At 36.5% G+C, this 23987-nt stretch overlaps 1 protein-coding gene across 6 annotated transcripts in view; it reads right to left on the bottom strand.

The window, feature by feature from the left end:
- Window positions 1–23987, bottom strand: part of LOC136839322 (programmed cell death protein 7-like) — a 59877-nt gene that overhangs the window by 23121 nt on the left and 12769 nt on the right. For 4 of the 6 annotated variants that reach the window (XM_067105203.1, XM_067105207.1, XM_067105205.1 and 1 more), the window contains exons 1-4: window positions 16533–16672; window positions 16151–16371; window positions 6031–6217; window positions 2157–2264 (exon numbers count right to left, since the gene is read on the bottom strand). In XM_067105203.1, coding sequence (XP_066961304.1) covers window positions 2157–2264; window positions 6031–6217; window positions 16151–16276 — 421 coding nt within the window. In that variant the 5' untranslated portion in view covers window positions 16277–16371; window positions 16533–16672. Of the gene's footprint in view, window positions 1–2156; window positions 2265–6030; window positions 6218–16150; window positions 16372–16532; window positions 16674–23649; window positions 23890–23987 lie in introns of those variants that run through there. The other 2 variants (XM_067105202.1, XM_067105208.1) reach the window with 2 other exon arrangements.

Genomic DNA, 23987 nt, shown 5'->3' with positions numbered 1-23987 from the left:
CTTTTTCTTACGCCCACGCGGTAACTCGGCCGAAAATTTCAGAAATTCTTTCGTCATTTTGTCGTAATTTTTGCACTCTTCTATATTAGTCGTTACATAAAGTTTTATATATGAAAATGTGCGCAATTTCATGTACAATACAACAGAAAATAACTCATGGTTGTAGCTTTTATCAGTTTTGAAATATTTTCATATAAATCACGATAACTGCCAAAATTTCAACCTTCGGTCAACTTTGACTTGACCGAAATGGTCGAAAAATGCAATTGTAAGCTAAAACTCTTATATTCTAGTAATATTCAATCATGTACCTTCATTTTGCAACAAATTGGAAGTCTCTAGCACAATATTTCGATTTATGGTGAATTTTTGAAAAAAACTTTTTCCTTAAGTCCGCGCCAGAAATTCTTTCGTCACGTTGTCGTAATGTTTGCATTGTTTTATATTAGTCGTTACATAAATTTTTATATATGGAAATGTGTGCAATTTCATGTAGAATACAACAGAAAATAACTCATGGTTGTAGCTTTTATCAGTTTTGAAATATTTTCAAATAAATCACGATAACTGCCAAAATTTCAACCTTCGGTCAACTTTAACTCGACCGAAATGGTAAAAAAATGCAATTATAAGCTAAAACTCTTACATTCTAGTAATATTCAATCATGTACCTTCATTTTGCAACAAACTGGAATTCTCTAGCACAATATTTCGATTTATGGTGAATTTCTGAAAAAAAAAAAAAATTTTTTCCTTACGTCTGTGCGCAGTAACTCGGCCGAACATCTCAGAAATTCTTTCGTCTCGTTGTCGTAATATTTGCACCGTTTTATATTACTCGTTACATAAAGTTTTATATATGAAAATGTGTGCAATTTCATGTACAATACAACAGAAAATAACTCATGGTTGTAGCTTTTATCAGTTTTGAAATATTTTCATATAAATCATGATAAATAGAAAAAATTCGACTTTAGGTCAACTTTAACTCGACCAAATGGTCGAAAACTGCAATTGTAAGCTAAAACACTTACAGTCTAGTAATATTCAATCAATTAGCTTCATTTTTCAACAAACAGGAAGTTTCTAGCACAATATTTCGATTTATGGTGAATTTTTAAAAAAAACATTTTTTACGTCCGCTACGTTCACAATTCATGCATCATTTTGTGATAATATTTTCTCTGTGTAGCTTTGATCGTTTTACAATTTGTTATATACCAAAATCATCGCAATTTAGTGTACAATACAACTAAAAAAATTTAACTCATTAGCTTTAACCGTTGTGCTTACAGCGTGATTTGTATACAATTATATGTTTTTTTTTTTGCTGTCATATATTCCAATATTTATATATGATAATGATATTTTTTCATTTCTGATGGTTGCATACTAAACTTCAGGCAATGACAAAAAAGGAGCCAAAATGAACTCTTAATCTTAAAAACTAAGCATGCTGTGATTTTTTGAAAAAACTTTTTTCCGCTTCGGCGCTAACTCACCGAACGCCGCCGGTATACGGGAGACGTTTTTGTAAATAGAGGCTCAGCGTTTAAGGGTTAATCACTGCAGATATCAGTGAGGTAATTCCAGTAAAACACAGGTTTGTTTCAGTTTCTTGCATATCACACAGGTTTGTAGGTCTGGAAATTTCTTACATATCATGTATGAAATCACATTAGATCTTTTGGCCGATAATTGGGTATTGGCGACGATTCATACCTAACAGAGGCGCCGATAACCGAAAATCGCCGATTTTCAGTTATCTGCAATTTTCAGTTATCGTCACACCGTCAAAATGGAACCCCCACCAATAACCGAGGACTGCCTGTACATATACACATGCACATACAGTATGCAGTACTGAAAATATTGTACAGTAGTAACTCCAGTTAAATCATTTTGACATATGGAATTTTCTGTTATGGCAGTTTTTGTTAAGATTCATAGGAAAAACTAAAAACTGACTTAAATCCTTTTATACATATTCAAAGTAGGCCACTACAAATGTTAAATGCCAAAAAAATTCATAAATCAATTACAAAGGTGCAATATCACATAACATATGCTATAATATATAAAATAATAAACAGTAATAACTTACAGTATAAAATCCTGTAAAATCTTAAAAATAGTGAAAATATTCTCTCATTTACCTGCATTACTCCTACGATACGAGGTACTCTCTTCCATCATAACACGAAGGGTCTGCTCTTCTAATTTATATTCATCCATTTGAGCATTTACAACTTCAGCAATATTTTCTGTATGATATAGAGAAATTACTAGACCACAATTTTTAAACATGAAAAATATAACTAATTTAAAAATGATTCACTTTCCATATCTGACAAGGCTCTAAAATATAGTATTTTCAAGCTGTCTCTACTTTATATGGCTGGTAGTACCTGCAATAGATAACAACTTCAAAATTGGAATACTGAGCAGCATAATGCTCAAAACTTTTGTTTCACAGATACAAACTACTCTTTTACAAATGTTGATCTTCTCTAGTTCCAGTGTGTCAGCTTAGTGTCCACTTCACACATTCTCATTATTGGTGAGTAAATTATTTAAGATTTATGCAAGGTGTGATGGGACCCAACTTTAGAGGTAGAGGAAGAGATAAAGCCCATTCTTAGCCCTTACATATCAGGTGTTAAAAAATATTTTGTCATCTCTTACAGAAGGTGGCTGGTGGCAAAAAATGACCCAATAAGTTTTTAAATTAAAAAATATTTGGTCTTGTTACCATAATTTTCTATTACTAACTAAGTCATTCCCTATCATTAAGTAATCATTAACATTCCAAAAAATTAGAAACATTTTTCCTTAGATGAATAATAATATTTTATTTTAAATAAGCTTAATGACCAGAAAGTTGTTTTAGCTTAGTGCTATGAGACAAACGAATTCTTGAATCTCTCCCACAGACGACCATTTCCCCAGCCAAAAGGGGCTACATCCCTTAGTGCTAGGTCATCATACCTTACAAGACCTTGGGGAATTGAAACAATTATAAGGGTGGTGAAAAAAGCACTTCCTATAAAATATGGTTTGGAGTTATGCAACAGAAATACAAAACTGTCATAAATTCTTAAATGAATTCAAGTACTGTATTGTACAAACATCTTTCTTGATTACACTACACTGGTATAATTCGATTAGGTCTCTTTTTTGGTAACTATCTATCATATACTGTATCAGAATTGTTGTTTCAATGGTGATTCTTGTTTGATTCTTGATTGTAAATTCACTTCATACAACTTGAGATTCATAAAACTGAAACTTTACCTTTAACTTTCATTGATTGGTACCTGTGTTTTCTAGGTCTCCATGTAGGAATTTATCCAATTCTAGTCATAAGAAAGCTACTGTACTTACAAAAGTATCTCTTCTATCCATCTCATATCATGTGGAATCCCAAAGTTATTAATCAGTACCCAATTCCTTAAGTGAGCTTTCACACCTCAAACCTTAAGAGGTAGCTGTTTATTAATTAGTCATCTGAAACTGGTTGACATACTCAAGAGAGAACAATTGTTCACACATAATGTGATACAGAACTACTGATGTTCCTATAACCACTGATTAAAAATCACAATTTTTGAAAGTAAATTGTATTTTTCCTAACTATACAAACCTGAGGTCCTTTACATTAGGAATTACTTACGGCAAAGCTGGACATGGCCGCCAAACTCTTGAACAAGGTGGTTAGGCAGTAACTACCATCAGGTAGGAGGGAATACCCACCTTCCCGGTGTAAACATTCCAGTTTGCCTTTCGGTCCAGGTTCAGATTGACGGGTGCCATGGGGTGGGCATAAAATATAATGTAAAGGACCTCAGGTTTGTATAGTTAAGAAAAATACAATTTATTTTCAAAAATTGTGATTTGTTCCATGATATACAAACCATCGGTCCTTTACATTAGGAAGACTCACTGGTTGGAGGGAGGAAGTCTCTTGAACTGACTGGAATTCTGCACACCTGGGCTACTCCCCCTGGTCAAAAGAGCAAGGAGGAGTACCGTGCCTTTGACATACTGATCGGAGTGTATGAACTGCAAGACAGTAGGGATCTCTCAGTCAAGCAGTCTCTTCGTGAGGAAAATAATGAAGAGCACGTTCCATCCCGATCACTCAAACCCAAGGCCAAGCTCGCCTACCAATACATGCCCACTGGGAATACATCTGGCTAACTGAGCTATCGAGTGCACTATACAACAATCGAGTCCCTGCAAATGTCGACAGATGAAACAGGAGGAAAAAATTATTCCCTCGTTTGTTGACGAATGCCACTACTGTGGTTTTGTTGTTCAACGGAACCACTGAATGTCGCAAAACTCATTCTGGTGGCCCCCAAGCATCCAGAAGCCGCTTGGTATCCAGACCTGCTGGTCCTGCTCTCTGACGTTCCGGGAGAACTCCCCCTCTGGCACAACCTGCTTTGTCAGCCCCACGTAGAGCGGTACCACCACGCCGTGGCTTCCCTGTCTCTTCTCGCCTGGAGGTTATCCACCATCTCTTGCGAGTGAGAGGCTTTTCTCGCCGAGCAGCGACAGAGATGGCAGGATACCTCAGGAAGTCCTCTGCAGTGGTTTACCAGGGTAAGTGGGCCGTCTTCTGTGGTTGGTGCCATAGACGGGGTTACTCTCCAGTCGGAGCCATTCTTCAGCAGGTAGTGGATTTCCTCGTCTTCCCTCGTCGGGAGAAGCTCTTATCAGTTTCAGCAATAAAAGGATCATGACAGTCATGATATAAAAATGGGTGTTCTAACAGGTTTATTTCTCAGGGCAATGAGAACGTGTGACCCTTGTAAGATAGATAAAGAAATAAATTACATTGATAAAAGCTTTGATACATTAGCATACCCGGAGTGGTTCAGAAAAAGGGCACTCAACAAAGCTAGGAGGATTTTTTACAGGGAAAATGCAGAGAGTACATGGAATACAGAAAACAAGAAAATAGTTTCCCTCCCTTATATGCCTAAAATGAAACACATTACATCAAAAATGAAAGAAATTAAATATAAATTTGTGTATACCTTTGATAACACCGTAAAAAACAAAGTATGTAAAAATAAACTGGAAGGAGAAGATAGTAATGCAGATGATGTAGGGGGAGTATACATAATTAATTGCAACAATTGTGGAGACAAATATGTGGGTGAAACAGGTAGGGGAATAAGGACTAGAATCCAAGAACACAGAAGGGCAGTACAACTCAACTCACAGGGGAGGTGCTATAGCTAGGCATTGTTGGGAAAAGGACCATAGGATGGATTTTAAAAACAGTAGGCTTATATACAAAAGCAATAACATCAGTCATAGGAGGGTAGTGGAAGGGGCACTCATCAGACAGATTAAAGTGATAGAAGGAAACAAAGGATTTACCTCAGATGATCCCATAAGCCGATCTTTAATATTAAAAGAAGCTAAGATCGACCGTTCTGACCTGGAGGTTAGGTCTCCTGCCCAACAGACTGATGGTGACTACTCACATACCACAAGGATTAATACCACTGACCATCAGATCAGGATATCAAACCGACAGGAGGAGATTAACAACTCTCAAGAGAATGGAAACCAGGACAGCCATCATATAAATGACAGCTCAGGGAGAAGAAGTTCCAGAAGATTGCTGGGCCTGGAACCAGCCTGACTACCTCATCTCTTGAAAAAGGGTCACAGTTAGGACCTGAAAGTGCTTGAGATCAAAGTAATATGTAAATATTTACCAGTAAATACCAGTAAACAAGTTATACACAAGAATCTTGTGGGTTTCTCTTTCCATCTTCAGAAGAAAACTGAAAGAAGTTTTTGTTTGGTTAGTAATTATAATAATAATAATAATAATAATAATAATAATAATAATAATAATAATAATAATAATAATAATAATTACAGCAAAATCTTTGAAAATTAAGGATCACAGTACGATGTGGTGTTAGTGAAAGAAGTGGAGGAAGTATGAGGAGAGGAGAGGAATGCTAAACAGCCTAACTTGTATGCATATGTGTCTTTACTTACTTATGGTCATTGTAAACAGATGATCCTGCTGAGGAGTTGCAACAAAACCATGGGCAGCTCCTTTGTTCAGACGAGCAATACGTAGTGAGATCAGGCTCTCTAATAACTGCTGCATCTTCACTACATCAACCTGTTTTTGTCGAACTTCTCCTAATATGGTGTCAGCTTCCATTTTTACTGCTATTTCCTTTAAAAAACAATGTTAACACTGCATCAATTTAAACTATTCCTAAAATATTTCAGTTACCTGTAAAGATTCAACTGCAAAAAATGAAACCAGCACATGCCATTACTGATTTTTTTCCATGACTACGTTGGTTTCCTTTCTACCAAGAAAAACTAATTAAACATACACAAAGTTTTTAGCTTTTCTCTTAACGTATTACAGCATATGGGAAAATAAATTAATATTTACCACAACAATAAATTCCCTATTTTATACAGTATCAGCAGTTAAAATAAGAACAAGATTTCAAACAAGGAAGAGACTTTGAAAAAGGTATGCAAAGTCAAAGTCAAGATATCTTTAATATTACGTACTGTAAATATTGTAAATTCAGGATAATTTGCATTTATATATGAATATATCTTAGGTAACTGTTAGTCAGGTCATTGAAGCATAGTAACAAGTAGTTAACTATCACCACATGTGGGTCTGGATAATAGTGGCACTACAATAAGACCTGAAGTTTTTATGTTTAGAAAAAATTAAAATGATCATGAATTTATTTTGTCCCTATATGGATAAAAACCATCATCTTAAAAATGAAGACACTCCTTAAGTGGGATGTTTTGTCTCATCAAACATGAATAGCATCATTCCTAAAGAGTCAAAATATTAAGCTATGAATATCTACTATGTCCCAAGCAGTCGGTGCCTATGGTGAGAGACTGGAAGGCAGTCAATCATCACCAAGAAATGCTAACTTTTCAGTCAAGTGTACCAGCAGAAAGCTGTCTCCTGTAACCTCCCTTACAGCCTCCATCTGGTGCAAGAGGCTTATAGGGCACTGTGCCTGAGTTTGGTTCGTCATGTCAAACACCACTCTAAAAAAGGTTCAGGGGAATCTGGTCTTGCCCCATTCTCTACATCATTTGACAGGTGTTCAGTTGTGTAAACTCACCTGCATCCACAAGACCAGCACAATAATCAGTTGCCTTTGTCTACAATTAGGATAGGCAGGAAGGATGGAAAGGTACCTGGCATACAATGTCTCTCTTCTCCAACCTATGCCTATCCATGAACCTTGGGCAGGGTGCAAACTTATCTGAAAGCAGATAGAAAACTACGAAATGGCACAAGTACCACTAAAAGGCCAAGGAATAAGGGACCAGGGGCCTGTAGAAAATGTGGCTTCTTATCCTTGAAGCCTAAACCACAGCTCTGTTTGAAAAGAGGTAGATGCAACTCTGAACACTACATGCAACTAGATCTTCTTCCTCAGAAAAAAAAAAGACTTGAATAGACTCCTCAGAAGACAAAGGGACAAAAGAGAAGGTGCCAAGCTCACCTTCCAGTAGCCCAACTCCTACATGAGGATACAGTAGGCACCCTGACCTGACAAAAGCTCTGTCAACTGTTCTATGCACAATGTCTTAGGAAGGAGAACAAGGCAGAAAACTTTAAGAACCATGACAAAAGTGTCACACAGAAATAAAGCTAAAGTGGCCAAGTTGATAACTAGAAAATATATGGCACAGAACCCACAGGCTGTAAAAATGAGATGCCTTCCCTTTTTCCTAAGAATGTCTGGAAGAGAAATATCCTACAGATTACAGCTGAGATACATGCACTGCCATTAGTTCCTCCAAAAGAATGCTTGCCTGGTACAACACCACTGACTCGCCACCATCGACTCAGCACCAGGACAGCTAAACACCAGTACAACTCACTACATGCTAAGTCAGCACTAATGAGCATTGTTTTAAACAATTCACAGAAAATGAAGTCTCGATATATCAAGAATTCATAGCTTCATACCAGTGTTGGCTGTCATAGAGTGTACATCACTTAAATCGGCTTTAAGATGTAATTTTGAAACTTGGTTTTGTGAAAAAAATTTCAAAGTTTTCATCAGACCCAAAATGGAAGTAGAGCAAATTCTTAGTCACAGAGGAAGACAAAAATTTACACACAAAGGCCATTTATTTGTATTTGATAAGTTTAGTAAAAAAAGACAACAACATAAAATTTTGGTGTTATGACCAAGGCTCTAGTTACAATAAAAGGATTCACTTGAAATCAGGAGCAGTTATCAAGGAGGTAAACAAGCATTCCCACAATTTGTCAGCAGCCAATGTAGAAATGGCTAAAGTGCACACAGCCTTGAAACGTCATGCCGAAGACACTGTTGAAAAGCCAAGTGCAGTAATAAGTGAAGTACTAACAAATGTATCTCAGGTTACACTGGGATTACTGCCTGATGCTTCAGCCATGAGGAAAATGATTAAATGCAAATGGAAATCCTTAAGAGCTCCCCCTCCAAATCCTGTAGACCTTCAAGAGTTAAGAATTGCTGCAGTAGGACAAAATTTATATCAAAATCTATATTCCACAATTGGGAAGAGAAGAAATTTTCCTGATCGGCGATAGTGGCCCTGGATTACACAAAATTTTCCTTTTTGAAAGAGAAAGTTGGCTGCAACATTTACATTCATCTGATACTTGGTATGCCGATGGATCTTTTAAAATAACACCAAGATTGTTCTCGCAGGTTTACTATATTCTTGCAAAGAAATTCGATGGAGATATAGATTATCTAAGTTCTTTTGCTAAACAGCAGCGATCAACTTATGCAGAGATGTTTGAAATGCTCAAAGATGTTGAGCCTACACTAAACCCAGCATCTATTATTTGTGACTTTGAGCAGGCAGCCTTTACAGCCATGAAAGTATTTCCAGAAGTTGTAATAAAATGATGTTTTTTTCCATTTATCACAAAATATGCACAAAAAGATAACTGCCATGGGTTATACTTATATGTACAACAACTATGCCAGCATAGCACTAAAAGCCATAATATCAAGTTTAGCATTTGTTCCTCTTCCACATATTGATACTTACATTGACACCCTCTATAACTATACTGGAAGACCAAGTCAACATGGAACCAGTAGAAGACCTCCTCTCTTCCCCACTGAAATGTAGAATATTTACAAGAGAACATTGCACAAGGAAGATCAGACAAATAACCATGCTGAAGCAGCAAATACAAGACTGCAAAACAGAGCTGGGGATGGAGCACCCAACGATACGGAGATTGATTAAGGGCTGCAGAAGGTGCAAGGAAACCAAGATACTTTTTCTGAGCAGTTAATTGGTCATCCTTCTCCCCCTAAATTGAAGAAGTGTTGTATATACTCGTGTAATGCACAATCTCGCACATCATGCAACCCCCAAATTTTCACACTTAAAAAATTATTTTATCATGTATCTCATGTATCATGCGAGTTCCTTTTTTTGAGAGATCAAATTACAATAGACTAACCTCTTTTCCTCCATCTCTTTATCTATCCCATAGTTAAATCAGTTAAAAAAAAAGTAAAAGAGACAGATAACAGCATCATTAGTAACATTACACTCATTGCGTAAATGTGTATAGCCATAAACAACCAAACGAGAAATAGCTGTTTTGCTATGCACAACCAAATCGAATAACAACAGCTATTTTGCTTGCATTTCAACCATAGTACAACAGTAAAAAATTACCACAGTTATGTTACAACTGACAAAGCAGAATAGGACCGATATATTTTTACATTATACCCTTATTCGCTATGGAGAACAGAGCGGCAAGGATATATACTGCTACATTGAAGCTGCAAGTTCTAGCTGAAGCTGAGAAAACAATGTTCAAGCTGCTAATGACTAAAAATTATCGTGCATCAGCAACATGGACAAAACTTCCGTACAATTCGATATGCTCGACCGTAATTAAACTGGAGAAAAGCATTTTAATCAAAACTACTGGGCATGAAAGAACACATTTTCCAGTAAACCCACCGTATTCGCAGGGGGTGCATACCACACCCACCCTGCGAATAGTTAAAATCTGCGAATACTTAAAAACCTTCTAAAAAAAAAACACTTAGAACTGCCTATTTTGATAGTTCAAACACAAAAAACTCCAAAAATGCTTATACAGTAAACCCCCGTATTCGCGTTCTCATGGTTCGCGGACTCACGCATTCGTGGGTTTCTCTGTGGAACATATCTAGCCATCATTCGTGGAAAATTCGGCCATTCGCGGTATTTTTCACTGAGAAATATTCACTAATTACTGTATTTTCATGTAATTTTCATGAATAAATGCACTTTTTGTGATAAAACTATTAAAATACTTAGGTATAAGCATTTTTACAGGGTTTTTCTTGGTTTAAGCTATCAAAATGGGCAGTTCTAAGTGTTTTTAGAGGAGTTTTAAGCATTCGCGGATTTGACCTCCCCCGCGAATACGGGGGGTTCACTGTACCAGGTATTATCCTACTTACAATGGGGTTAGGTTTCAAAAAACCCATTGTTTGTTATAAAAAAGGTATCTCGAATATAGCCTAGCCTATACTAGGGTATTCGGTACCATGTATACATACATGGCAGCCAAGCCTACACTATAAAGTATACTCTATACATATAGGGTATAGTAATTATCAATATCAGCTAATTCTGTAGGTTCATGCAGTGACTTATGATAATTCAATACAAAGAGAAATTGAATAACAACAAGAATTAGCTTAGCCTACACGATGGTATATCATATACATATACAGTAGCCTTGCCTAAATTATACCGTACTCTATATTCACATATTAATATCGTATGATACAAACATCAACATAACGAATATGCATCTTTTCCATGGATCTTTTAAAATCGTTATGCTTTACTTCACTGTATCCAATAATATTGTTATGTATAAATTGCGATCATAGCGATCAATGTTTTGGTTTGGAAATCGATTACGCGGTAAATTTATTTCGCCGTATTTAACTCAGTTCAGAGAGCTTTTCTTGCTTCTAGTTAGAGTATATGAATCTCTAGATACTTATTTATATGGGGCAAGGTTATTTTTCGTTATAGGAAGTGTTTTTAAGTCGAAATATAACTTAAATGCGTCTCATTGTGAAATTAATTTAGCTATTTTTTTCGTTAATAGATGACGTTGCCTGGCTGGGGGCATGTTTGTTTTGTGTAAAAAAAAAAAGAATCAAGATTCCATTCGCTACTTTCACTTGATTTCATCATAATACGAGCTTTACGTATTTATCTTTTTTCAGCGAGAAAACAGCAGTACAGTGATGTGTTCTTTCATGCCCAGGAGTTTTGATTAAAATACTTTCCCTCCAATTTTATTTATGGTTGAGTTTCATCCATGTTGCCGATGCACGATAATTTATAGTCATTAGCAGCTTGAACATTGTTTTCTCAGCTTCAGCTACAACTTGCAGCTTAATTTAGCAGTATATTTCCTTACCGATCTTTTATCCATAGCGAATAAGGGTATACAGTAATGTAAAAGTATATCAGTCCTATTCTACTTAACGTCATTTGTAACATAACTATGGTAATTGTTTGCTACCGTACGATGGTTGAAATACAAGCAAAACAGCTGTTGTTATCCAATTTGGTTATGGGCAAAACAACAGTTTCTCGTTCAGTTGTTTATGGCTGTACACATTTACACAAGAGTATAACATTACTAACAATACTTTTATCATTCTCTTTTACTTTTTTAACTAGAAGGTGGGATAAAGAGATGGAGGAAAAGAAGGTGGTCTATTGTAATTTGGTCTCTCTCGTCGCTGCCTGATTGTACCTGCTGCCTGCGCCTGTGTGAAATTTAAAAATATTTTATAAGTATTGTCATATCAGTATTAATTGCTTACCCCATCGCAAAACTGAATTATTGTAAGGCGAATTATCATAACTCGAGCACTACCTGGGTACCTGAGTATTATAATAGTTTTATCAAAAGTGCATTTAGTCATGAAAATGATATGAAAATACAGTAATTAGTGAATATTTCTCAGTGAAAAATACCACAAATGGGCAAATTTTCCACGTGAATGATGTGTATATATGTTCCATAGAGAAATCCACGAATCGGTGAGTCCATGAATCGTGAGAACGCGAATATGGGGGGTTTACTACCATTGTTTTCATGCTGATAAATGATAAATATGTAAAGCTCATATTATGATCAAATCAAGTGAAAATAGTGAACAGAATCTATTGATTTTTTACACAAAAATCAAGCCCAACGCCATCTATTAACGAGAAAAATAATTAAATTTAGTTCACAAGAAGACGTATTTCAGTCATATTTCGACTTAAAACACTTCGTATAACAAAAAATAACCTTGTCTCATATAAACAGAGTATCTAGAGATTCATTTACACTAACTAGAAGCAAGAAAATCGCTCTGAATTTAGTTAAATACAATGAAATGAACTTACCTCGTAATTGTCCTCAACTGATTTCCAAACCAAAACATTGATCGCTATGTTTGTATTGTATAATACAATAATAATATGAAAACATATACAATATTATTGGATACAGTGAAGTAAAGCATAAATTTTTAAAAGATTCATGGAAAACATTCATATTCGTTGCTTGTATTTTATAATATGATACTAATAAGTGAATATTACTTACGCTAAATTTATATCTCCTGTATGATGTGACCCCCTTAAAATAGCTTTAAAATTAGGTCTTCAAAAGTCGCATGATACGCAAGTATATGCGGTATATGAAGGCAAATGACAGAATTTTGCTGATTATTTCTTCTTTTTCGTAACGATCTCCCACTAAAAATTTGGGAGGAACCACATACAATTTTCAGTAAATTTTTAAATTAAAATTTAGGTCATTTATGAAAAAAATTATCCTAAATAAATTGCTTTTATTCAGTTTTAAAATGCATCAGGTAAAACAAGCAACAATTTCTTGGTTGGTTAGGTACTGACAAGAAACCTAAAGCCTCAAATATCTAAATCAGGGGTCAGTACTACGTACTCTCCAAGAATCTAAAAGGCAATAAGAAAACACCAATTGGTGAGAAGAGTGGCATGAAGAAAAGCTCAAATCCAAACACTGCAACTGTCTGCTGGGAGGAGATTACCAGTACTAGATTTCTGGTGAAAAACAAGAACACTGTCAGTGGAATTTTCTGGAGCAATATCTGAATGAATAAGTAATCACTTCCCTAGAGAAAAGTCAGTAACCACAGTGACCAACTGAACTGCAGGAGCCCCTGCTTGGATATAAGGTCAAATAAGGTCAGACTCAGTTTGGGAGTAAAGATGGCAACGAATCAATAAGAACGTGGATGCTGAACCAACAACACCAAACAGCAAGGCCTGTCAGCAAAGAGACAGCATGCCCAGCGCAAGTGGAAACCAAAGCAGAAAAAAAATGTAGATTCCAGTATAAAGTCTGTGTGTGCTTAATGGATGACACTGGGTACTCAGGAGGAGCCCTGGTTACTTCCCAAGATTGTGCACACATGAATAACACTAAAGCTTCAAGGAAAAGACCCCCAAAACTCAGCCTGATACAGTTATGTAAGCAAGGAACCTCAGGCCTTACAGGCCCTAAAGGATTCACTTCAGACCAAGACAGTTCCTCTATGGTAGTGAAAGAAGACAGTGACAGGAAACCAATCATGCTGGTGATGGTCTTCAAAGGGAATCAGGACAATCAATAGTCCTATGCACAGACTCTTCCTTATTAACCTCTGGAGAGGTCCAAATAAAACAGGATGAGTCAGGTTCAGTATGTTAACCAATAGCACTGTTATATGCTAGTAACAATCAGGTAGTTGACTGGTATTGTGCACAGGGACCTGTTCTGCTACAATATACAGCAGTATGGACAAAATATTCATCACAAGAGCGGACAGTGCAGGGACATATAGTACACATAGCATGTGAGTCAAGGAAAAGAACAGCATGCCTACCATCAAGAAGGAAGCCACCTCATCCAGAGGACCACAAGATACCACTATTAACCCACACAAGGCAGCAGCAGATTTAGTTATTAAAAGGACAGTAACCAGCCTAAAGGAGCTAAAAAACCATAAACAAAATTGATTCCTAAGAATCTGGAGCTGCTGTCTTGGGGCCAGGCCAATCTGTCCCATATTACAGAACTACATGTACCACAAGGGAAGAGCGTCAGCAACCAATCAACAACCTGTTCAACAGCCAAAAGGAACCCCATCTCACAAAGAGTCTTGTAGGAACATGGACAGGCAAAAGGAATCAAGACTAGACTAACTACATCTCCTGGAACTTGATCCCCAAGAGGAGCAAGACTGGTGTTCCTCCTACAGGAATAGAAGGCAGACTCTCAGTTGAGGCCATAAACTCTTCCAGGAAAATTTCTAGCTTGCTGTAAACCTAAGAAATTTCCATCTACCAACAAAAACTGCAAAAACTAGTCATTAGTTGTTGCATGGGTCTGACCAACCAGAGCTGAAGAAAATGTACAGGCACCACCCTACTTACAAACGAATTACATTCCGGACGGCTGTTTGCATCTTGAGTTCCAACACCTCCCCAGCAAGTTGGAATTGGGGAGAGTTCAGGAGTGTCAGCCCTTCAACCCACCCAAGTTCCTCTCCCATTAACTGGTTATTCTCCAAGGACAAAGAGGAAACCCTAGCAATCCACTGCTGGAAGGTATTGGACTGTATCCCTGAAATATTAAACAACCATAAACACAATATATAACATTAATATTAACACAAAGTTTCAAAAACAAAGTCGAATTCTGTAATCCCAGCTGCAGTTGAGATGTCGACTCAATGTCGGCCAAGAAAACGTGAGGTTGACAGTTACGTAAGCAGGTGGTTCTTCCACCACCCACCTAGCTACTGATAGTAAACTTCAACAACTGAACCAATTGTTGCCAAGTGTATTGATATAAAAAATAAAAATTTGTACCCTAGTATGGACAACATACAACATGAGTTTCACTTCATAGTTTTTGCTACTTGACTATTATAACATTGCTATTTTTTTTATTTCTCTTTCATAATTCATTCTTTTTCTTCTCCAGTCCCTTATACTGTACCTACTGGACTGCTTTTCCTATAGGGTCCATTGGCTTGTAGTATTTCATTTTTCCTATTAAGGGGTTGTAGCTTGGCTTGAAATAATAACAATAATGATACAGTATAAGCTATGTGGCAACTATTCTTATTTTCAATTCTAGCCTGCAACACTGTATTCACTCATCTTGTTTTATTTCCTAAATATGTACTGGAAAATTTTGTGTGTGCTTTGTAATTAATAATTCCCATACTAGACTGCTTTAACTTCATGACAGGTAACCCTAAAATCAATAATTTAGCTTAGCCCATGACCCTTCCAATAAAAAAAAAATTAGGGCCATTTTCAACAACACGGATAGTGAAATTTCAAAAGTGACAATCCAGCCCTGTGAGACCTTAAACAAGTTAGCTCAGTAGACTTTGTTAAGCCACTTAATAATCCAAAGTGACATGAATGAACTTACCTTAATTTTGATACTAGTTTTGTTATACTGTGATCCCTTCCAATCCTATCTGTCAACTTCTCACATAATTTCTGAGATACAAAATTGTTTCTTGGAATCATACATGAAAAAATCTTTACTTCATACATATAATGACAATGTCACTCACTGTACAACCAGTTGGTCTTTTGACCATATTCTTCAGTAAAGCACAGCTAATGCCATTCTCCCATATATGGATCCCTCTCTGGAGTTGGGATGAAGGCATTTAAAGTAAAATTATCAAGTCAATGAACTGGTCAAATGCAGAAAAAAAAATGAGCATTAAAACTCCAAACACCACTATCCTTCTGACACAAAGCTATTTACAGTATTGTGGCATGTATTGTACCAATCAAGTCTATCAATTGCACGAATTTTCTTACAATATCTTTTGCAAAAAAATAAATATCACTAAGAAAAGATCAGTATCCTGTCAGCAAACATGTCAGGATTAAGCAACAAAAAGGCACTGAAATACATGGACTTTATTTGTATTAATGTACACCTGTCAATGAAAAGAAATGCTCTAAGAATTTACAAAGTATCAATAGATGAAACTGAATCTAACTATACACTTACTCGTCTTTTATCCTCCTCTACTTGTCGTATTTTCTCTCGCCATGCATCTATTCTTTCTCCCTCTTTCTTCCATAATTCTCTCTGTTCTTTCTTTTCTTTAACTGTCAATTTATGTCGTTTCTTCATTTTAGCCCTTTTCTTTCTGCGTCGATGAGTCAGCCTACGGACACTTCAAGGAACAGCGGGTCTCGGAACTTTTGTGTGATGCCATCTAATTCTCCCTGAAAGATGAACAATAAACAAAGAGCAGAGATTAAGATTCTACAATAGTTATTTGACAATTTTTTCTTACAACAACCATAAAGTACAATAAACACTTCTACTGAATGATATACTTGACACAAGATGAATGTGCCTGAAACAATTGCAGTTTTACTTATACCTTAATTTTTTCTATCTGAGTTATAAGCTCCCACCAGCACTGGTCTTCATCACTTTGAATGAGGTTAACTTTCTCTTTCAGCTGGATCAACCTGTCGGTTAACATTCGAGATCGACTGACCATCTGCTGAATTTCTATTAGCTGTTGAAGAACATGATTACTATTATTAAGTGGTTTAACCTAACAATAATTATACAAACCCAATGCCAAAAAACTATTACCTTAAATATCAAACACCATATGAAATGTGACCGTATTTAAATAATGTAATAAAAAAAATTCTTGCTATATACACTAATAACTAACTGCAATAAAAATAAATTTAAATCATTTAGGATTCAGATGACACCAAATGATGTCATTCCAACCCTTAAGATTATAATGATCTCATCAGCAAACTTCAACATGTTCTGCTGGCTTTTACCTTATGTTGTTTTACATTTTTTTAATAAGCAGCAATAAAGTACACGTATCTAACTTCAAAATGACACCAAACCAGCTTTATATTGCACCACAAAGCAAGTGCACAGCAAGCATATGCTGACTGAGAAATCAGGGATATGACCAACAAATGGTACACCCTGCTGGCTCCCCAAAAGGACACAATCTTTCATGTTCTACTACATGTCCAACTGAGCTCTGTGTACCAGTAAGAGGAATTAATTACTTGTGATGGTGAGTAGCATAGTGACTTGGCACCTCAACAGTGTGGATACTAATACTCAGCAAAGCAAGTAGGACACATTACTACTTGGGGTGCATAAAGAAAAGCATTAATGAAAGTTCCCCGTTGAAAGAAAGATTGTGGAAGAAAGTTAGCAAGATAGCATCTGGCAATGACTACAATTTCAGCTACCATCTTGGGGAAAGAATAATAAAGAGGCAACTGACACCCAAATAAACCAGAATTTAAATAATGGTAAAACAAAACATCTGTTACTTGTTAAGTATTAAGTATACCTTAGTTTTACCAGACCACTGAGCTGATTAACAGCTCTCCTAGGGCTGGCCCGAAGGATTAGACTTATTTTACGTGGCTAAGAACCAATTGGTTATTTAGCAACGGGACCTACAGCTTATTGTGGAATCCGAACCACATTATAGCGAGAAATGAATTTCTATCACCAGAAATAAATTCCTCTAACTCTTCATCAGCCAGCGGCGGGAATTGAACTCCGGCCCATCGAATGACGGTCTAAAGCTCAACCGACTCGGCCAACAAAGGGCTATCTGATACTTGTGACATTAAAACCATAATCTCTGGAGACACAGTTCACGAATCATTACAAGCAATATCTAGTCTTACAGCGGCATTAGATGACATTTCTCAGGTCTTAAGAAAAGAAAGCTGAATGTCAAAAGTAGTACCAAATATTGTTAAATATTCAAAATCACAATTAGTGGTCAATAAGACAATAAGTGCACATGGCAGAAAAAGCGAAGACTACTTATTATTACTATAAATTATGGTAGTTTATAACGACCACCAAGTTACATTTATACACTCCTTTAGGGCTCACATGAAGGATCTGTTATGAAATGGTAGTTAAGGCCAAATGGATGCTGCAAAGAATCTACAGTATAGTGTTATTTAATGTGCCACTGAAGGCACACTTTAGGTGATATTCTTCTACAAGCAAGAAAGCAGCAAGACTTCATTACTGTTCCTGTGAGGAAAGAGTTGTGTTGATAGCATTATCAACAAGATGGTGGGCTATAGAATGGCCATTAAATTTCCCAGTATATGTGGTACACAAAATTTTCCACTAAATCAAACTACAGAAAGCATGCTGAGGTTACAATAACAGATGGTGTCACTAATCTTGTGTGGCCACTATATGTGAACTAAAGAAATTTTGTGACCAGGTGCATATCCTCTACCTCTTCATTCAACATCTACTGTCGTACAGTTAATTTCCCTTCACTTTTCTTTGTATTCTTTATTTTTTGTCACAAGCTGCTCCCTCTTTTCGACATTACAGAAGTTGCAAAATAAAATCCATGTCAGCCTGCAGCAATTACCTCTTCTGTGTAAAACCCACTAAGGCAGCCCCTTTACCAACATAATACTCTTTGAGTACAAGCAGACTGACATGCCAATTTTTGGTATGCTTTTCCAAATGTTCCTAAACAAAACTAATATTTGTTTGTGCTTTTTGATAAGCTCTTAAGATTCACATGCCTTTGGACTAAAGTGCTGCTGTCACATATCTTACAAATATCCATAAGGCTTAAGGTATCTGACTGTGCATGATGTTCCACCTTGTATAATATTCTACTGTATAATATTCTACTGCCCAATGAAGGATGACCCATGCTGCATCACACAAAAACTCTTAACCAAACCTTGCTAAATTACAATACACTATATGCATACTATCCTGTGTTGATCCACATAACAGTAACTACTACGCTGTTAAAACAGCAAATACTGTAACTTTACAACATAGCCACCTATCTCAACCAGATGTCATAACTGTGCTTCCAAGTAGAACAAAACTATTGCTACCTGAACCTCTAGTAGGTGAACTCTCCAATTTTCTCTTTAAACATCCATTAAAACTTTTGGTTTGGGGAAAAGCAGGCACTGGCAAAAATCCTAACATGACACTTCCCAGGTCTCTCCTTCATTAGCAATAAACTTTGTATATCCCATTTAACCCTTGAACTATCACAGTTTGGCTAGTAATTCCTACATGTCGTCTCCCCAGAGTAATTTTCTCTGTGAATGACAGATGTCTTTGAAGTCTGTCTGTTCATTCATGGTCTAATACTTCTTTTTCAGTTATTTTTCTCATATCATTCCCCCTTTTAAAATTATCTGTCTTAGGGAGTTTTCTTGACTGATCTGAGTCAGGCAAACTAAACCTTCCACATTGTTGATCCTTACCCCTTAAAGCAGTTATCTGTTAACTTGGTGTATTTAGCCTTGCAGTTAACAAAAAATCCAAGTTCTCTGCAGTGTCATATGATTCACTATCATTTTCTGGTAAGCTATCAAAAAAGTTTCTACCATTGATAACCACTACTGTACTGCTACTGTATACCAAAGTACCCTCAAGATGTGTCCACACAGCTAAAGAAGCCTCCATCTGCCTTAGGCTTTGATGGACTGAGTACAGTATTCTTGAGTCAAGAGCCTGGATTTGAAACAGAACCCTTCACACAAGACTCATTAGCTGAAATTACTTCCCTTCAGGTTAAATATGAGGTCACCAAATTTTCATTTAGGATTGAGTGCAGAACCAAGGCCAATACAGTGCCTCCATCCAGAATTAGTTATATTACTTAATAGGAAAGGTACAATTGTATTGTAGATAACTCCATCTTCCTGTTACCTTCTCAGCTAATGAGATAACAGTGGAATCCTTGAGACAAAACCGCCTCATCTTTGACCTCTTTCACCAACGCTGGCTTACTCTGCTGTTGATAGCAATATATTTCACCTACCTTTGCTAGCAAGTGCTAAAGAATACTACATGGTTTAGGATAATGAATAACTACCAATGCTGTTATGAAATCCTCCCACATCCCTAAAGCCAGCAGTTGGGGAAATTATCAAACTCTTGCGGTCATGTCTTTAAAATGTCAAATACCAAAAAAAGTTTTGTAATATTAGTGTTGTAATTATGAATCTCACTTGGTCATTTTATATCTACAGAATTTCTATAAAAAAAATTATAGAAGACTTCATTAACCCTTAAACGCCTACTGGACGTATCATACGTCGACTAAAATTGTCTGTTGGGTGTCAAGTGGACGCATCGCACGTCGTCGACTACAAAAAATTTCAACCTTCGTCAACTTTGACTCGACCAAATGGTAGAAAAACGCAATTGTAAGCTAAAACTCTTACATTCTAGTAATATTCAATCATGTACCTTCATTTTGCAACAAATTGAAAGCCTCTAGCACAATATTTCGATTTATGGTGAATTTTTGAAAAAACTTTTTCCTTACGCCCACATGTAACTCGGCAAAAATTTCAGAAATTCTTTCGTCATTTTGTCGTAATTTTTGCACTGTTTTATATTAGCCGTTACATAAAGTTTTATATATGAAAATGTGCGCAATTTCATGTAAAATACAGCAAAATACAACCCATGGTTGTAGCTTTTATCAGTTTGGAAATATTTTCATATAAACCACGATAACTGCCAAAATTTCAACCTTTGGTCAACTTTTGACTCGACCAAATGGTAAAAACGCAATTGTAAGCTAAAACTCTTACATTCTAGTAATATTCAATCATTTACCTTCATTTTGCAACCAATTGGAAGTCTCTAGCACAATATTTCGATTTATGGTGAATTTTTTAAAAACTTTTTCCTTAAGTCCGCGCAGAAATTCTTTCGCCACGTTGTCGTAATGTTTGCACCGTTTTATATTAGTCGTTACATAAAGTTTTATATATGGAAATGTGCGCAATTTCATGTAGAATACAAGAGAAAATAACTCATGGTTGTAGCTTTTATCAGTTTTGAAATATTTTCATATAAATCACGATAACTGCCAAAATTTCAACCTTCGGTCAACTTTAACTTGACAGAAATGGTCAAAAAACGCAATTATAAGCTAAAACTCTTACATTCTAGTAATATTCAATCAATTACCTTCATTTTGCAACAAACTGGAAGTCTCTAGCACAATATTTCGATTTATGGTGAATTTCTGGAAAAAAAAAACTTTTTCCTTCGCTCTGCGTAACTCGGCCGAACATCTCAGAAATTCTTTCACACGTTGTCGTAATGTTTGCATCGTTTTACATTAGTCGTTATAATAAACTTTTATATATGAAAATGTGCGCAATTTCATGTAGAATACAAGAGAAAATAGCTCATGGTTGTAGCTTTTATCAGTTTTGAAATATTTTCACATAAATCACGATAACTGCCAAAATTTCAACTCTTCGGTCAACTTTAACTCGACCAAATGGTCGAAAACGCAATTGTAAGCTAAAACTCTTACATTCTAGTAATATTCAATCATTTAACTTCATTTTACAATAAATTGGAAGTCTCTAGCACAATATTTCGATTTATGGTGAATTTTTGAAAAAACATTTTCCTTACGTCCGCTGTAACTCGGCCGAACATCTCAGAAATTCTTTCACACGCTGTAATATTTGCACCGCTTTATATTAGTCGTTACATAAAGTTTTATATATAAAAATGTGCGCAATTTCATGTACAATACAACAGAAAATAACTCATGGTTGTAGCTTTTATCAGTTTTGAAATATTTTCATATAAATCACGATAAATAGAAAAAAATTCAACTTTCGGTCAATTTTAACTCGACCGAAAATGGTCGAAACTGCAATTGTAAGCTAAAACACTTACAGTGTAGTAATATTCAATCAATTAGCTTCATTTTTCAACAAACGGGAAGTCTCTAGCACAATATTTCGATTTATGGTGAATTTTTGAAAAAAATTTTTTACGTCCAGCGCGTTTAATTCATGCATCATTTTGTGATAATATTTTCTCTGTGTTGCTTTGATCGTTTTACAATTTGTTATATACCAAAATCATCGCAATTTAGTGTACAATACAAAGAAAAACAAAATAACCCGTTAGCTTTAACCGCTTTGCTCACAGCGCGATTTGTATAAAATTATATATGAAAATTTTTTTTTGCGCTGTCATATATTTCAATATTTATATATGATAATATTTTTTTCATTTCTGATGGTTGCATACTAAACTTCAGGCAATGACAAAAAAAGGAGCCAAAAATGAACTCTTAATCTTAAAAACTAAGCGTGCTGTGATTTTTTTTAAAAAACTTTTTTTCCGCTTCGGCACTAACTCCCGAACGCCGCCGGCATATGGGAGACGTTTTTGTAAATAGAGGCTCGGCGTTTAAGAGTTAATTTAGTAAAAAAAAAAAAATAAACTTTCATTTTCACTGCTGTAGTACTTTGTGCTTTTTACAGTGATGGAATCTTATTTACATTCCAAGTGTATATATCTCAACTAATGTATTTTTCTCAGCAATAACAAAAAAATAATTTCCATATGATTTTGAAATTACAATATATAACAGCTGAGTCATAAAATACTTAATATTTTTTACCTTTAAAAATAATTAATTTTATGATAAAATCAATTTTTTAGGTACTTACCCTCTATCATTAGCTTTATCTGCAGCTACTTGGCGCAGGTTCAAGTGTTAAAATTGAAAGAATCGTTAACAAACGCTCCCAATAGTTACCCCCACCCTTTGGAGGGTGGGGGTAAGACAGCAAATGTTTTGGTTGTCATTCTTCTCTTAATCTTTTAAGAGGGGAGGAGGCAAAGGATAATGCTGTCAGGAAGAGCAAGGCCAATAAGAGTCCTCTTCCTCAGGGACAAAAGTAGCCCCAGAACCAGATGGTCTCACAAGACCGGGTGCTAAAGATCTCATAATCCACCTGGCAGAAACTTTAAAAGTCAAAAGCTCTCTCAGTAAGTGGACTACCTGACGCCTTGAGCGGACTTGCAGAAGCCTCATGTGGACTCACTGACACCTGGGACTCACTAATATCTGTGCAGACTCGCTAATACCTGTGTGGACTCGCTAACACCCACGCAGACTCGCTAACGCCCCTGCGGACTTGTTAATGCTTGTGCAGACTCACTGATGCCTGTGTGGAATCACTGATGCAGAATCGCTGACACCTGTGCAGACTTGCTGACAACCGTGCGGACTCACAGACAACTGTGCGGACTTGCTATCAGCCGTACAGACTTGCTAATGCCTCGTTTGAACTCAACAATGCTTTGCAAGGCTGAAGACATATGCGGAACTGCACGCGGACTTGACGCCTTGCGGAAACTGACGGACTAACAAGCGAATGGGAATATCTGGCAGGCTTAACCTAAGCTTTCAAAAACATTCCATAAAAACCAAAAAAGTCTGGGCATGGACATAACAGTAGCCTTGTCAAAAACAAAACTAAGATCATCGGTGATAAAAGGGGTGAACTGGCGCGAATGCTTACTCCTGATAGCCTAACTACAGACTCAGGGCTGCTGGCGAAGGCTTCAGGCGCAATGGCAGAATTCACTATGGATTGCGACTGGTTATCTGGCTGAGACGAATCACTAGAATAACAGTGGGGCAATGGGGTCAAACACAAAATCTAGACCTACTGAAGATACACACCTACCATAATTGTCCTTATGCCACCGCTAACTCTGTCCATGGAGGACCAAAAGCAAAGGCAGAAGACAGAGGGCACAGTCCTTGAACATCCTGGGATGTTGGTCCTTGTCTGGAAACCCCAGGACTCCCAGGCCTGTTGGCAGGGGTGCCGAGGTGACAGGCAAGGCTGCAACCGCGGAGAGGCCAAAGGAGCGAGGGGACACTGTTCCTGCCAATGCAAAAGACTGACTTTGTTACTCAAAATTCAATTCTAAATTCAACCGAGTCAATATCTTAATTGCATTAAAACTAGCCTACTACCCTCAG

This window comes from Macrobrachium rosenbergii, chromosome 6, assembly GCF_040412425.1.
Source record: "Macrobrachium rosenbergii isolate ZJJX-2024 chromosome 6, ASM4041242v1, whole genome shotgun sequence".
Taxonomy (NCBI): domain Eukaryota; kingdom Metazoa; phylum Arthropoda; class Malacostraca; order Decapoda; family Palaemonidae; genus Macrobrachium; species Macrobrachium rosenbergii.
Note: the sequence above shows the minus strand (reverse complement) of the source record. Positions and strands in the feature narration are given on the sequence as shown.